Source organism: Rhincodon typus, chromosome 21, assembly GCF_021869965.1.
Source record: "Rhincodon typus isolate 14 chromosome 21, sRhiTyp1.1, whole genome shotgun sequence".
Classification (NCBI taxonomy): Eukaryota; Metazoa; Chordata; class Chondrichthyes; order Orectolobiformes; family Rhincodontidae; genus Rhincodon; species Rhincodon typus.
In genome coordinates, this window is record NC_063352.1 from 24751019 (window position 1) to 24766870 (window position 15852).

The window sequence follows — 15852 nt, forward strand, 5'->3', positions numbered from 1 at the left end:
TAATTGAGCTGCACAACACGATGGGTATTTTCAGTGTGAAAGTGGGACTTCATGTCTACAAGGACTGTTGATGGTCACTCTTAGCAGTACTGTCATGGTGCATTAGTGCTGGCAGATGTGGTATTGATGAGATCAAGTATGTGATATCGTTGACTGATTTGCTTTTAGGGGAAGAAAGTGGCTACCCTCACCTGGCCTGGCTTGAGTGTGATCCAGACCCACAGCTGTGGTTGACCCTTAACTGCCGTCTAGGCAATTAGGTGGACAAGAAGTGCTGGCCTCGCCAGTGAAGCTGTTATCCTGTGAATGAATAAAAATTCTTTTCCCTCCATCTGTGCAGACCCAGTTTAGCAGCTTGATCAGTAGTGCTGGTGGTGAACACTTAAAATCTCCCATCCAGAGTACATAGTTGCCTTTTCATCCTCTATTTCCTCCAAGTGTTGCTCAACATTTGAGGAGCACCGTCAACAGCAAACTGAAGGCAGTACGTGCGCAAGGGAATCTCTTGGTTGCCATGTTCAACTGGAATTGATGACTCCAGACACCATGAAATTTCAATCTTAAAATGCTCGCAGGGCAACTCCATCCCACTTGTATATCACTGTGCTGGGCCTTTTGGGATGTACTCTGGGAAAGTGAAGTGGTTTTTGAGACATTGAGTATGCTTGTCAGATTGTTCCTTAGTTTTGTGAGATTGTTCTCCCAACTTTTGGCACTTGCCACCAGATCTTAGTAAAAAGGACAGTTCTTTGGCTGTTGTCTGTCTATCCTGATGCCTAGGTTGATCGCAGGTGGTCTGTCTGGTCTGGTTTTTTTGTGTGGAGACTTTGTAGTGATTTGATGTAACTGAATAGCTTGCTAGATCGTTTTCAGAGGACATTTGTCAACCACATTGCTCAGAGTCTGGAGTCACGTGGCCAGACCAAGTAAGGATGTATGGGTTTTTTCTGATAACCAATAGTGGTCAATATTAGACTCCTAATTCCAGATATTTATTAAATTTAACCCAGGTCCCCAGAAGATTACCTGAGTTTCTGGATTATTGTCTAACAAATAAAACCACTTGGCCATTGCCAAATCTGCTATTTACCATTTTAATTTGAAAAAAGAGTGCTACAGTGTGTTGCAGGACTAATAATACACAGCCATAGTGCTGGAGAAAATCTTTAAGAAACGCAGGGGATTTGAATGCTTGGACAATTTTGATTGATTTCCCAGGGCTTGAAGCTTGCTTTGGTTTTTTGCAATATCAATGAATGAATGTGTTGTTAGGCATTAGTGAGGATAAGGAATGTGGTTACTCCTTTCTGGATGTCACATTCTTCAAAAGAAACCTGGCTATATTGAATGTTACAAAACAAAGGTGCTAAATAGTGGATTAAGCTTCTGCGATAGAGGGTGACCACTCTGCATGTGTGAAAAATAGTTTTGGAGTCTGTCCTATGGTTGGCAACATATCAAGGTTCAGTACTTGTGAGAAACTTAGATAAGAACAAGCAGTTCCAACTTTTTCTAGGAACAGTGGCTGAAAGATACTTGAGAAAGTGACATCTGGGATGTCACAGTCTTTAGACTGAGGAAATGATGACTTAGAGGAAATTTGAGATGTTTAAAGATCCTAGTGGTGATAAGCGTAAACCTGATATGTTGGATGTAATTATAGATTTAATAGACGAACACATTCCACTAAAGGAATTGTAAAATTTTGGAGGGTACAGAGTCTACGGAACAGACTGCAGAAGTGCGCAGTTTGACGAGTGTTGTCCAATTCTAGTAATCAGGTACTTGGCATAGGAAGTAAGAAAAGTGGTTTCTTCTAATTGTGTACATTCCTAAACTAAAATAATTGCTCTGGATTTAGGTTAATATGATTCTGTTTGTGTGAATTCCCTAGCTGAATGCAATTTTTTTGTCAAGTTTTTTTTCCAGTTGAAACCTGGCATGGATCCATTTTTCATTCAAAAATCCTAGGACAGCTCAAAACAGGTGTTTAACTCTGAATTACTGTGGTGCCTCTGTAGTCAAGTACCTGGACCATGTCATAGCTGGCAAAGCACTAAAGCTGTCTTCCAGTTTGGGGAAAATACCACAGGAATCATTTTATATGCATGTGAATTTTGTGTTCCTGATTTGTAGCCAAACCAGTGTTTTCTTTGGCCACTGTTTGAATCATAGAAATTCAGAGGAGGAGGCATTTGACCTTATGACCATTCAGCTGACAAGTAGCAATTTTGACTAATCTCATTTTCCAGCTCTTAACCCATGGTCTTCTAGGTTATGTCACTTCTAGTGCATGTTCAGATTTTTTTTGACATAGTATGAGGGCTTTTAGCTTTTACTTCCACTGCCCTTTTAATTTAGCAGGGAATTAAATATTCCTACCAGCTGCTGGCAAAAATATTTTGCTTGTTATCTCTTAAGTCCTCTATATAGCTTGCCCTTAGGTTACTTGCCCTTCAACCAGGAGGAATAAGGTCTTCTATACAGTTTGTTTTCTTTCCCCACCTCAATATTATACACCAATAGGGTCTCCCCTCAGTCTTGTCTTCGTTTAAATGAAACGGCTCTCGCATATCTAGTCTTTGCTCATAACTGAAGTTGTTCAATTGAAATAGGTGGTGTTTTATTTCAGTTGGAAGAATACAATGACAACTTATTATCTCAGTGGAGCGAAACTTCAAAATACCTCACTGCAGAGGGATCTGTGTTTTTGTGCATGACTTGCATAAAAGTAGCATGGCACAATAGGTCATAAAGAAGCCAATTGGAATTTTGGCGTTTATTACTAAAGGAATAGAGTATAAAACTAGGAAGTGTTGCTGCAACTGTGCAAGCCATTGGTGAGACCCCACCTGGAATATTTTGTACCGTTTTTTTTTTTTGGTCTAGTTACTTGAGGGACGGAGGCATTTGAGGCAGTGCAAAGAAGATTTGCTAAACTTGATTTTGGCGGTGGTTGAACAATTTAAACTTCAGACAGTACAGGCCTAGAGAAATGAGGATATCTAACTGAAGTATACAAGATGTTAATGGGAATTGACAAAGGTGTGGAGTGCATGTGTCCTCTTGTGGGACAATCTCTAGAATGAGGTCCGTTTTAGGATAGGGATGGCAGATGTAATAAAATCCTGAGAAATTGCTCCTCTCAAAGATTGTGAATCTGTGGAACTCACTACCCAAGAGGATAGTGGGACATAGAATAAATTTTGAGAAGATAATTAATAGCAAATTGAAGGGTTAAGGAGAGTGGGCAGGCAATGGAGTTGAGGCTGAGATAAAATGAGCTATGATTGTATTTAATGGCAGAGCAGGCTCAAGGGGCTGAATTGCCCATTCCTGCTGCTAGTTACGTTCTTGTGTTCCCCAGTGGTCTGGCTCCACTCGAGTAACTGGACAAGATCTGGAAAATGATCAGAGCTCCTGTATCATTCCTTCCACAGAATGTGGACACTATTGGCAAGGCTTGTGTTGATCTTGATGGGAGTGATCCAATCATGTGCAAAGGACGTAGCAAGTCAACCATATTACTACGAATCTGGAGTCAATGCAGGCCAGATCGGGTAAAGATGTCTTTTTTTTTTTTCCTCCCTAAAAGACATTAATGAACCCCAGATGGGTTTTTAATGACAATTGATGGTCGTTGTCATGGTGATCATTGCTGAGACTAACTTAATATTCAAGTTTTAATTCCGATTGCTGTAGTGGTTTGTGAATGAGTCTGCAAGGCTTTAGTTTTGGCCTCTGAGGTATCTCCTATGGTGCCACTTCCCCCCCCGCCACCTCTTTTTTTTTGGTAGGGATGCATTTTCATCAATTCTGAGGTCTCATTCATTTTCGAAGCCATTAAACCTCTTATTTTTTCACTACTAACATCTAATTCACTCTTCTGCCTCTACGTGCTGGTTCCCTGTTTGCGTACTCTGATTTATTAAAAGTGTTTTAATTTCCTTGATTTTTACTTTTTCCAAGAGCGATTTTGTTTTTCATCTTGCACTCATCAGGATAATTCGCTAGAATTTCCAAGGTAAAGGGAAATGAATTGAATAAGAGGAGACTTGGTTGGTTGGCATGTGGACTCTGGTAGAGGCATTGGCATGGAGAATGCACTAGTTAATGATTTGACAGTTAATGTCCAAACTTTATTTGTATTTTAACCAAAGCTGGTTGACTTTGGTCAAGGCAATGCCCTTACAAATGAACTAGAAAATGACTGTCACTTATTTTGTTGCACTGATACAGGCTTCGTTCTGTCTGTCACAGGAGTGAGTAATGTGCACAAGTATTTCAGTACTGGTGTGATGCCAGTTTAATCACCTGTATACATAAAAGACTGGAGAACTGTCAGACAGAAAGTCCACTTGGTTGTTAGCAACAGCAAGGCAGTGACCCTACGTAACCAGCCCTCACTTGTGAAATTCAAGTGTTCAACATCAGCTCTATGATTAGCAAGCGCAGTTTAAATAACTGAGTTTTTGGAGTTACACTGGCAACCAATTAAGGATCGTCACTCGGGCTTGCAGTGAGGGATTGGAGTATAGCAAGCTACCTCCATTAATATACACAGCTGTTCTTTGCAGACAGAACCTGTGTACACTTGCAGCCGCTCTGGTTCATTTTAGTTAAGACATTGCCCCTGAGAAAGCAAAGTCTGTTAGTTAACTGTCAGTTACTATTAACTGGTGATTTCTCCATGGCAGTGGCAGTGCCTGTGCCAATCAAACAATCAGCACTCGCTACTTGTACTGTACAGATGTTTACTTGATAGTTGTGAATTGTCCTGATGAGAACAAAATGAAAAGCTTTGTCCATGTCTTTGTCTTTGTCTTTTTCAGAAATACTGAGCCTGTACTACCAACTGACTATCTCTTTTGGTCTTTTTTTAGTTTCTCTTTTAGTTTTGCCCTTAGTCTTGTATATTGCTGTTTTCTGCAGTACTGGGCCCATTGTATTTGTAAAAAGCTTTTTGCCTTTTCTTTATTGGCACCTGATTTGGTTGGTTTTTTTTAATTACTGTCACATATATACCTAGGTGCAGTGAAAAGTTTTGTTTTGCGTGCAGTGCAGGGAGATCATAACATACAAAGTGCATAGGGTGATTGAACAAAGCGAGAAATACAAAATTACGGCTGCAAAGAAAATGCACAAAAAGCAAAATCAATATCAGGTTTGAAATTTGAGTACTGCTCGTAAACAAAACTTTTCACTGTACTTTGTCATGTGTACCAATCAATCATTCAGAAGTCTAATAACTGCAGGGAAGACCTTTTTATTTTTGGGGGCTTTAACATCCAGTGGGCTGTAGATCTGTTAGTTTAGGGGAACAGTACTTGCTGCAATTCCTTGAATGCATCTTGCTGAAGGAGATGTTTACTTCTAAAGCATTTTCCAGTTTCTAGCTCAATTCCAGCTCAGACTTGAGCTCTGCCCACTTTTATTTTTAATTCCCACTTCTCATCTGAAAAGCCTGCAACCAGGACTGTTGACTACTATTTCTCTCCTTTTTTTGTTAATCCATGTCTCTAATAGCTATAAATATCATACTTTCACATGTCAATCTCTGCTGTCCACTCTGTCTTGCATACAATAACTACAATTAAGTCTATGGAATAAGCACACAAGATTAAAAGTGGAATAGGCCATTTGACCCTGTAAACCTTCTCTGACTCTCAAATTATGGTTGATCTGATATGTGGCTGTAACACTACTTTCCTGCCTGCTGCTCCTCTCATAATCCTGATCTCCTTTGTCAATCAAAAATCTGTGTAACTCAGCTTTGAGCAGTGGAGGATAGGTCATTGAATATTTATTGAGGAAGAAAGACCCTCTGATCAGAAGTTCCTTCTAATCTGCGCTAAATGGGAGATTCCTTATTTTGAAACTCTTCTAATTCTAGATTTCTCCCCATAATGGGAAACAATGTCTCCTTTGCATCCCTTTTTCGAGGCTCCTCAAATCCTATGCTTAAAGATGATCTCCTCTTGTTAATTGGAATGAACATAGGCCAATCTTGCCTTTTTGTATTTAGACAAATCCCTTATCCAAGAAATCAGTTCCATGAGCGTTCTGAATGGTTTCCACTGCAAGTATGTAATTTTAGCATGACCAAGCTCCTTATTTTCTAGCTTTTTTTTATTGTTTCCTCTACCTTCCATCTATCTTAATTACTTTTTGCTGTTTATTTTCAATTTTCCCCCCTCTATCTTCAAATGTATTCTCCTTCTGTTGTGAGTTTGAGCCCTTTCCAGTAGGGTCAGCAGAAGCCTTTTATGGTGATATTGGTCCTAGCCCTCAAATCCAACTCAATTGGCATGTATAGTCTGGCTCTCCCTAGACGTTGTCATAGTGCCTCCCAGAATCTCTAGTCGTCCTTCTTGCACTATTTCTCCAACTACATTTTGATCAGCTGTATCTTCCTTCGTCTGTCTTCACTAGTCAGTAGAAATGGCACTTGGTACTTTTAAGGTCGTGGTTTTTAAAATTTCGCTCCTAGTTCCCTATACCTTGCCTTCAGGACCTCATCATTTATTTTTCTACCCAGATTTGTTTGTTTGTGTTGATGTAGATCCTGACTTGTGGCTGATCTCCTCTTGTTCAAATCAGTGTCATTGTTGGCCCTGGCACACCAGGGAGGCAACCCAGATCCTGATGTTACGGCTGCAGCCACAAACACCTGTCTATTCTGATTACTATTGATCTGAGCCACCCATGTTGTTATGGACTTGCACTGCTTGTACTTGCCAGAAGGTGCACTTATGGGATCTCTGTCTAGTTTCCCTCTTTCCAGCAGTCACCCATTTCCTCATTTATTTTTAAACTAATAGCTAAACCTTGGCTGAAATCTAATTGAATGGAATGGAAGTCTGTATTGCTGACCTCATAAATTACTTAAGGGTTTAAACAAAGCACTCAATGGGAGTAGAAGCAGAATAATCTTTCACAACAATTCCACATTAAGTAAAAACAATTTTGAAGTCTACAAATATATCTCCACTCTCTTTCTGAATAAAGAACGTTAGACTGTGCAGCATAGGAGCATGTCAGTGCTGACCATGATGCCATTCTAAACTATTCTCATCTGCCTGCACAGTCTGTATCCCTCCATTTCCTGACTGTTCATGTGCCTGTATCCCTCTTAAATATTGCTGTCATGTCTGCTTTTACCATCTTCCCTGGCTGTGTTCCAGGCACATAACACCCTGTGTGTGGAAAAACGTGCCTCCCACATCTCCTTTTAAATTTTGCCCCACCCACCTTTTAAACCTATATCCCCTAATATTTGACATTTCCTCCTTGAGCACAAGACTCCAACCATCCGGCTTAATCATCACTGTCATGATTTTCTACAGTTCTATCAGGTCGCCCCTCGGACTCCAACACTCTAGCAAAAACAATCCAAGTTTGTCCAACCTCTCCCAGTAGCTAATACACTCCTATCCGGGTAACATCTTAGTAAATCTCCCTTTTTTCCCCCAACCTCCACATGTGTCCTATAATGTGGTGATGAGTACCCCAAATGTGGAGGAAGTGTATTGAGATGGATAGGAAACTAGTTGGCAGAGAGGAAACAGTAGGAATTAATGGATCCTCCTTAAATTGGCAGGTAGTAACTAGTGGGGTGCCACAGAGATTGGTGCTGTGACCCCAGCTATTCCCAATATATATTAATGATTTGGATGAGGGAACAAAATGTAAAATCTCCAAGTTTGTAGATGATATTAAGTTGGATGGAAAGGTGAACTGTGACGAGGATACAGACATCTTGCAGCATGATCCTGACAGGTTGACTAAATGGGCAAATCAATGGCCGATGCAGTAAATCTGGATAAATGTGAAGTTTTTCACATTACTACCTGAATGTCGCCTTGTTTTTAACCTGGCTGTAAATTGGGAGAGGGGGGTGTGCAGCAGGACCCAGGCATTCTTGTGCACCAGTTGCTGAAGGTAAGCACGCAGGTGCAGCGGGCAGTAAAGAAGGTAAATGGTATATTGGTGAGAGATTTTGAATACAGGAGCAGGGATGTGTTGCAATTGTACAGGGGCTTGGTGAGACCACACCTGGAATATTGTGTGCAATTTTGGTATCCTTTTCTGAGGAAGGATGCTCTTGCGCTCTAGGGAGTGCAGTGAAGGTTTACCAGGCTGATTCCGGGTATGGTGATCTGACGTATGAGGAGAGTTTGACTAGGTTGGGATTGTTTTTGCTAGAGTTCTGTCAAATTGAGGCCAGGGGCGGGGTGGTGTGTGGGTGTATCTCAAACTAATAAAATTGTAACCGGACTGGGCAGGGAGGATGTTCCGAATGGTGGGTGTGCCCAGAAACAGGGGTCACAGCATGACGATTCAGGGTGAACCATTTAGGATGGTGATGAGAAGATCTTTCTTCACCCAGAGTGGTGAGCCTGTGGAATTAATTACCACAGGAAGTAGTTGATGCCAAAACATTGAATGTATTCAAGAGGAGGCCAGATATAGCATTTGGGGTGAATGGGATCAAAGATTATGGGGAGAATGCAGGATTAGGCTATTGAGTTGGACGATCAGCCATGATCATGAAGGATGGCAGAGCAGGCTCAAATGGCCTCCTCTTGCTATCATCTTCTGTTTCTAACTAAAGTTTTTAAACAGCTAGCCAGCTTTTATATACAATGCCCCAATTGATGAAGGTAAGCCTTCCTACCATTTTTTGTTACCACCTTATCCACATGTGCAACTTTCAGGGGGCTACAGATTTGCACCCACAAGAATCTTCTGTATGTCGATGTTCCAGCGTCCTGCCATTTGTTGTTTACCTTCCTAATACATTACTTCTCACTTGTTCAAATTAAACTCATCTGCCATTTCTCTGTCCAACTTCTCAACAGGTCTATATTCTGTATCATTTGACATCTTCCTCCCTATCTAAAGCTCCATCGATTTTCATGCCATCCGATGTTTTTTTTAGGAACACAGACCTCCAGTCAGAAAAACACCCCTCCACAACTATTCTCTATCTTCTATAACCAAGCCAATTTTGTATCCAACTTATCAATTCATAGTGGATCCCATGTGGCTTATACTTCTGGACCAGCCTACCATGAGTGACCTTGTCAAATGCTTGAGTAAAGTCCATGTCAACAATATAAACAAATTTGATCCATAAAATAACAAGTATGCAATACCAGAATTGAAATCAATATTGGAAATGCGAAGAAACTTTTTGGACCACCCCACCAAACCACGTGTTGAAAACATTTATTGTTTCCCATCCAAATATCAATCTAACTCTTGTGGAATTTTTCACTAGTGTCCAGCACCATTGCATCCCCGTATAAATTATTTCATGTGTTAATTTTCACTAAACTGGTCATGATCATCTGAGCTGGAATTTGCCCTTGTGTAAGGTTTGTTGTGCAGCCTGACTGCTTGATCATATAGTTTGCTGTAATACATAGTTTGAATGTCACTAGATAGTAATTCAGAGGCCAAGGCTAATTCTCTGGGGATGTAGGTTTTAAATTCCATCATGGCCGGTAAAATTCAAATTCAAACTTTAAATATGGAACTGAAATCCAGTCATTTGGGTAATGTTGATTGTCATCAATTTTGTTGTAAAACCTATCTGGTTCACTGTGTTTTAGGGAAGGAAATCTGCAGTCTTACCCAGTCTGTCCTATGTGATTACAGACCCTCAGCAATGTGGTTGACTCTGAAATGGCATGGAAAGCCACTTGGTTCAAAAGCAGTTCAGGATTGGCAGCAAATGTTGGCTATGGCCATATCCCAAGTACCTGACAATTGTTAATCTCTAGTGTTCCTTCTACCTCCTTGTTTTATTTTCGCCATTTTAAGTATCAGCTGTTCCCTGTAGCCTCAGTTAAAGTTGTATCTAAGCGTGAGATCATACTCTGTTTACTTTACTCATACTCATAGAATCTCTACAGTGTGGAAACGGGCCCTTCGGCCCAACAAGTCCACACCGGCCCTCGGGACATCCCACCCAGACCCATCCCTCTATAACCCACCTAATCTACACATCCCTGAATACTACGAGCAATTTAGCATGGCCAATCCACCTAGCCTGCATATCTTTGGACTGTGGGAGGAAAATAAAGCTTAGGTTATTTCTTCGTGTTTTTTTTTTGTGGCTTTTTGGTGTTCTTGTTTTCACCATCCTTGTTTTCTGACCTTTTTTGTTTCATTCTCAATGTTGTTATTCTTGTAAATGCTTTTTACATAAAACTTTCCTTTTTAGAGCACCAGTAAATAAACTTTGAGAGCAACTGTTGCATTGCCTGAAATGTTTCTTTTTCTGTACTTTTGTGGTACAGGAGTTCTAAATGTAACAATTGATGTTTTGCAATGGTTCCTCCCAAATTTTACTCCAGTCTAATTTTATCCCTGTGAAAGCAGCTTTTCTTTTAGATTGGTTTGTAATCTTCATCTTTTTCCCTTCTTGCCTGTTACTGAATGTGGCTTAATAACGACGATTAATTCTATGTTGCAACTCTTCTTGCTTTGTTTTTGGCCTGTGGTTTAAAACTAAGCACTGTGGAGTTGAAAATGGCTTGGAGTTGTTACGATCTGTGTGATGCAACTAAATCAAAATAATCAAATTTACTGAATGATTCCCAAATGAAGAAATTATAAAACAAGATTTCACTTCTGTAACTGGAACAGAAATCAATCTGTATAAATTAAACAAATCAATAGGCAAATGATACTTTAAATAAAGGTAAATTGTAGTTAATGCAGCAGAGCTGACTTAATGTGTTCCCCAGCTACGCAGTTTTTTGCAGTATGCTGTTCTTTATGCATGCAGAGAGGTCAGACATCCTAAACTACAGGTATCATCAAAGCATTCTTTTCTTCTTCCTGTGATCACGATAGTCCTGATAATGTAGTTCTACCAGAATTTTTTCAACCAATTTTTAAATCATTAACGCTTCTGTCAGCACCCAGCTCTTTAGTGTCTGTGAGCTAATTACACCATGGTCTCAGTTTAGACCTTTTCTAAGACGCATACACGGTATCTCAGAGCTCCTGCACCTGTATTGCTGTCTCCTAAAACCGTCCTTACTAGTACCTCTCCTCTGTGCCTAGCTGTGCAGTTTTTTTCTCTCTCCTTTTTTCTTCCTTTTTGATATCGCTTCCAGATCAAGAGTTGCTGGGCCTCATGCTGATTATTTTTTTTTTAACCAAGAACGTGACAATTTATACATTGTTGCAACTTCTTTTTCCAAGTTTTCTTGAAGGCAGTTACAGATGCTGCAGCCATTCATTTAAAAAAAAAATGAATCTTCCTTATTGAACTGAACTGCTTCTGGGTCAAAGGGCTTCGAAGAAAATGTTTAATTGTATTCACTTTTTTCACTTGCTCCATTAGCTAGGTTCGGATCTCCCAGTGTTGTCCTATTTTCTTATCAAAGGCCTCTTTTATCTGCATGCATTTTAGTTATTTAATAGTCAGGATTTCAATAACGTTGCTCCAAATATCTTGGATTTTTTCTTTTTTTTTAAACTCTCTAATGGATTTTTCTTGTTTGTGTGGCTAGGCTTTCCCTTGATGATATTTTACTGTCAATTTAAAACATTCCTTTTGCACTTATATAATCAGCCGCTCAACTGTATTGCACAATCGTTATCAAACACAACTAGTAGAACAGATGACCAAAATCTTGCTCAAATAATTCAGCTTGAAGGAATGTTTTTGCAAATAGAGGCAATGAGGGAGTTGAAGAACTTTTGGTCTTTGGTAACTGCAACATTGGTAGTAAATAGTGTGAGATTTAAATCTGGTCTTTCCAAGAGGCTAGAATTTGAGACCTGCAGGGAGATTTCAAGATTGTAGGTCGAAAGGAAACTTTGGAAAAGGAAAATGAAAGGCAAGCTTATGGAGAGAACTGGAAACGTTATAAATTAGAGGGGTTACTACACCAGAAGGCAATCTCGGTCAGAAAGTGCACAGTTGATGGGTGAAAGGCATTTTAGTGCAAGCTAGGATCTGGGCAGAGAGGAGCATTTCTTACTACAGCTGTCCTTTTTCTGCATCCTGACATAGCTACATACCCGAACAACAAAAAAACTTAATGGAACTGGTTTCTCCTTTTTTGGTAGCTAATTTATCACTTTGCTCAATTCGCAAGAAAAGTGCCACTTCTTCGCACCTATGGCTACTTGTTTTTTTCCCTGTGAGCTTTTCATTTTGTTTTCTGTCCTATTTACCCTGTCTTCTGAGGGTGTTATTTCTGCTTGGGTGTTCCAGAATTGTATGTTCCTCCCTCCATTTTGCACCATCTCCTGAAGCCTCCAATTGAAATCTCATCTGGTTCATAACTGCCCCAGTGCATGGCACTGGATGTAATTCTGAAATTAATTTCCCTGAGGCCAGTCTCCTTTTTTAATGTACCAATTTACTCTCTAACTTCTTCCAGTGCTTTTTTTCATGTCATTGTTCAAGTGGGAACCAAAACTTCTGGCTCATGTCTTTGTTCAGGTGGGAAAACCTGGAAAATTTAGCTTATTTTTTCAATCTGAATCGGTATATTTGTGTGAAGTTTTTAGTCCTGTATTTGTTGCTTTGAATACAGCTGTTAATGTTAGCAATTTTATGGAGTTTTCCATCCTATTTGCTGAATATTTTGTTTTGAGAGAAAATCTTTGGTTGTCATTACAGTTTTAATTGGGTTTTGAAATTTCAGTCAACAAACACGTAGGTAACATGTAAATGAATGATTTGGAGATTGCTTGTCTAAACTAGCCTGGTTCTGTCTTTGGTTATTCTGACACTGTTTGCCTCTTAACATGAATTTCTCTTTTTTTTCAGGCAAAATCCTGCATTTGCCACATGTGTGGCGCTCACCTCAACCGACTGCATTCCTGCCTCTATTGTGTCTTTTTTGGTTGTTTTACCAAGAAACACATTCACGAGCACGCAAAGTCCAAGCGCCACAACTTAGGTGAGATTGTGTCAAGTGCATTTGCTTGCTTTTTGTTTAAAGGGAGCTTTATTAGAAGTGGTAATTTTAATGCAGTTACTGTTATGAACTGTTAGCTCTAATTAGATCATTTCCTAATTGAAACAAACAATCTTTCCTTTTTTATATGTAACAATTTCTTCTGTTAACATACAGCTTGATTTTTTTGTCAAAAAGTCATGTTCTGGTACCTTTTCTGAACAACTAACTTCGAAAACAGATGACAATGCTAAAGGTGAAATCATTGCTTGGATTCTGTCTCTAAGGTATATCTTGTTTTTAAAAAGTGGTATGTCTGAAAGAATAAGAAGCAACTGTAGACAACGGTTCAAGTTTGCAGCTTGACCATATACTGTCCTTGCTTCTACTGACTCATTCAAAAGTTGTGTTGTCAGAAATGGGTTAGTATAGGAAATTCACAGCAGTGGATAAAAGACTGGATTGAATATCAGAATCGAATCTCCGTATTCAGGATTTTATTTTAGCAATCTGTACCTGTCTGTATGAACAGCCAAACCATCAATGGTGAATTGAAATACATGACCCCTTTAAAACAACCACTAAATTAAGGTATTGCCTGTTCTATAATTGGTAGTTTCTTCCTTGCTTGCCCTTAGGTCTCCTCTTATTGCCATCTGAACCATTTACTTTTATAATGTATTCTTTCAAATATTTGTGCAGTTTGATCTTTGATTATAATTGTCTTAATAGCCACTTGTAGTGGAGCGTTTCACATCCCAGTGATCCTTGAGTAAGAATAATTCTGAACTCCATTCTTGAGATCCTGACTCTGGCCTCTCATTTGTTGGTGAGAAGCATTCTGGTTTTTTTTTCTTGTCTGTTTCATAAATATAATGTTTCATTCCCTGTAATTCCAATTAACCTTCTTTCAATGCTCTTTCTGCACTGCTTATCTGATTTCATATCCTTTTGTGATTTCTTCAGAAACCTGCCTGATACATTACTTGCTTGCTCAGGCACCCATAAATGTTCATTAATTTTTCCCTGCCCTATGGACTCTGAGGTTATCTACAATCAGAGTAAAACAAACTAGCTTATGATTTCATTGCGTTCTTTTCTGCAATGGACTATATTTTGGACTATTTTTGGAAAGTTTAAGCTTGATGTCTTAATTCACTCTTTTTTGGCATTTATTTTTCAAATTTTGATCCCATCTCTTTTTCTTCATACAGCTAATTTATTTGGAGGTATTCCTCTCCCTTGGAGGCTTTGTGTAGTTGAACGAGGTGTATTTTGAATAGTTTGAGACAATATTGTGTCTTTAACTAGGGAGCAATATTTTAAACCTGCTTGTGTAACGAGACCCAGGATTAACCTAAAAGCATCCTCTAGGGATGAATGGCCATAAAATGACAGTTTCAATTTTAGTTTGATGGTGAGAAACTTGAGCTGGAAAATAGTGTATCCAGTTCTAAATAAATGGTGATTACGGAGCTATATAGGTAAGACTTGGAGTCCAATTTAGACAATTGGCTAAAAGGCAGGTTGATCGTATTGCCCAACATTTTAAGGGATGCTTCATTGCTCAGATACATCTTCCACTGAATAATAAACTAAAGAAATTTATCTATTTTAAAAGAAAAGATGTACAATGTTGCAAAGGTTGTCAATTTTTAATTTTTTAGTAAAGAATAATTTGAGAATTAATAAGAAATTGAGATAAACATAACTTAGCAAGCAATGTAAAATCAGACAACCTTCTTTGCTAAGGAGGAAGGGCATAGCCAAAGTAAATGTTGGCCCATTGAAGGATGAAACTGGTAATTGGCACAAAAATTGGTGCTGGTATTGATCATGAGGAAAAGGGTCTCCTGCTACAGTCTGATACTAATCAGCTGGTAGAGTTGTGGCAAATGGAATTTTAATCCCAATAAGTGTGAGGTGATGCCTTTGGGAGATATAATAAGGGAAGGAGATGCACCATGACTGTTAGGTCTCCAGGCAGTACTGATAAACCTTGGTGTACAAGTCCATTTATCCTGAAAGTGTCTACATAGCTACACAGTAGTGAAAAAGCTTATGGGATTTTTGCCTTCATTAGCTGCATTGTAGAATATAGTAGCAAGGGGTGGAATAGAGCGCCAGAGACCTGGGTTCCATTCCTCCCTTGGATGACTCTGTAAACTTCACAAAGACATTCTCCTTGTGTCTGCGTGGGTTTCTGCCAGGTGCTCTGGTTTCCTCCCATAGTCCAAAAATGTGCAGGCTAGGTGAATTGGCCATGTTAAATTGCCATAATGTCCAGGGATGTGTAGGTTAGGTGTTTAGCTATGGGAAATGCAGAGTTACAGGGAAAGGGTAGCCGGATGGGTCTGGGTGGGATGTTCTTTGAGGATCAGTGTGGACTTGTTGGACTGAATGGCCTTTTCCACACTGTAGGGATTCTAAGCCGTGTTTCAACTTTTATAATACATTGACTAGGCTGCATGTGAAATGATGTATGCCATTGTGTAGCAACCAGCATCTTAAAGAACATAATTGTATTAGAGAGGGTGCAATAGAGATTTGCCAGCATGTTGCCTGGGATGAAACATCTCAGTTATGAGGGGAGACTGCTGAGACTTGATTTTGTTTTCTTTGGAGCTGAGGGGGTGATCTGATTTGAGGTATACAAAATTGAGAGGCATGGACCAGGAAGATCATGAGTCTCTTTTTTTCGCCCATGGACTGGAGGGCATAAGTGTTATATTTCTAAGGTGAGCAACGAGTGGTTTAGAGGGGATCTGAGGAAAATTTTTTTTACTTAAAGGGTGTTAGAATGTGCTACCTGAGAGGGTGGAGGAGGCAGTTTTTTTTCAACATCCTGAAAAGCTTCAGGATGTGCACTTAAAATGCCTAGGTGTTTGTAGGCTATGGACCAAGTGCAAGTAAACAAGAT

The 15852-nt window shown here is 39.5% G+C and overlaps 1 protein-coding gene across 1 annotated transcript in view; it reads left to right on the forward strand.

Moving 5' to 3' along the window:
• The window catches only part of usp22 (ubiquitin specific peptidase 22), a 129278-nt gene that overhangs the window by 54941 nt on the left and 58485 nt on the right, over positions 1-15852 (forward strand). The window contains exon 2 of the mRNA XM_048609551.1: positions 12803-12935. Coding sequence (XP_048465508.1) covers positions 12803-12935 — 133 coding nt within the window. The remainder of the gene's footprint in view (positions 1-12802; positions 12936-15852) is intronic.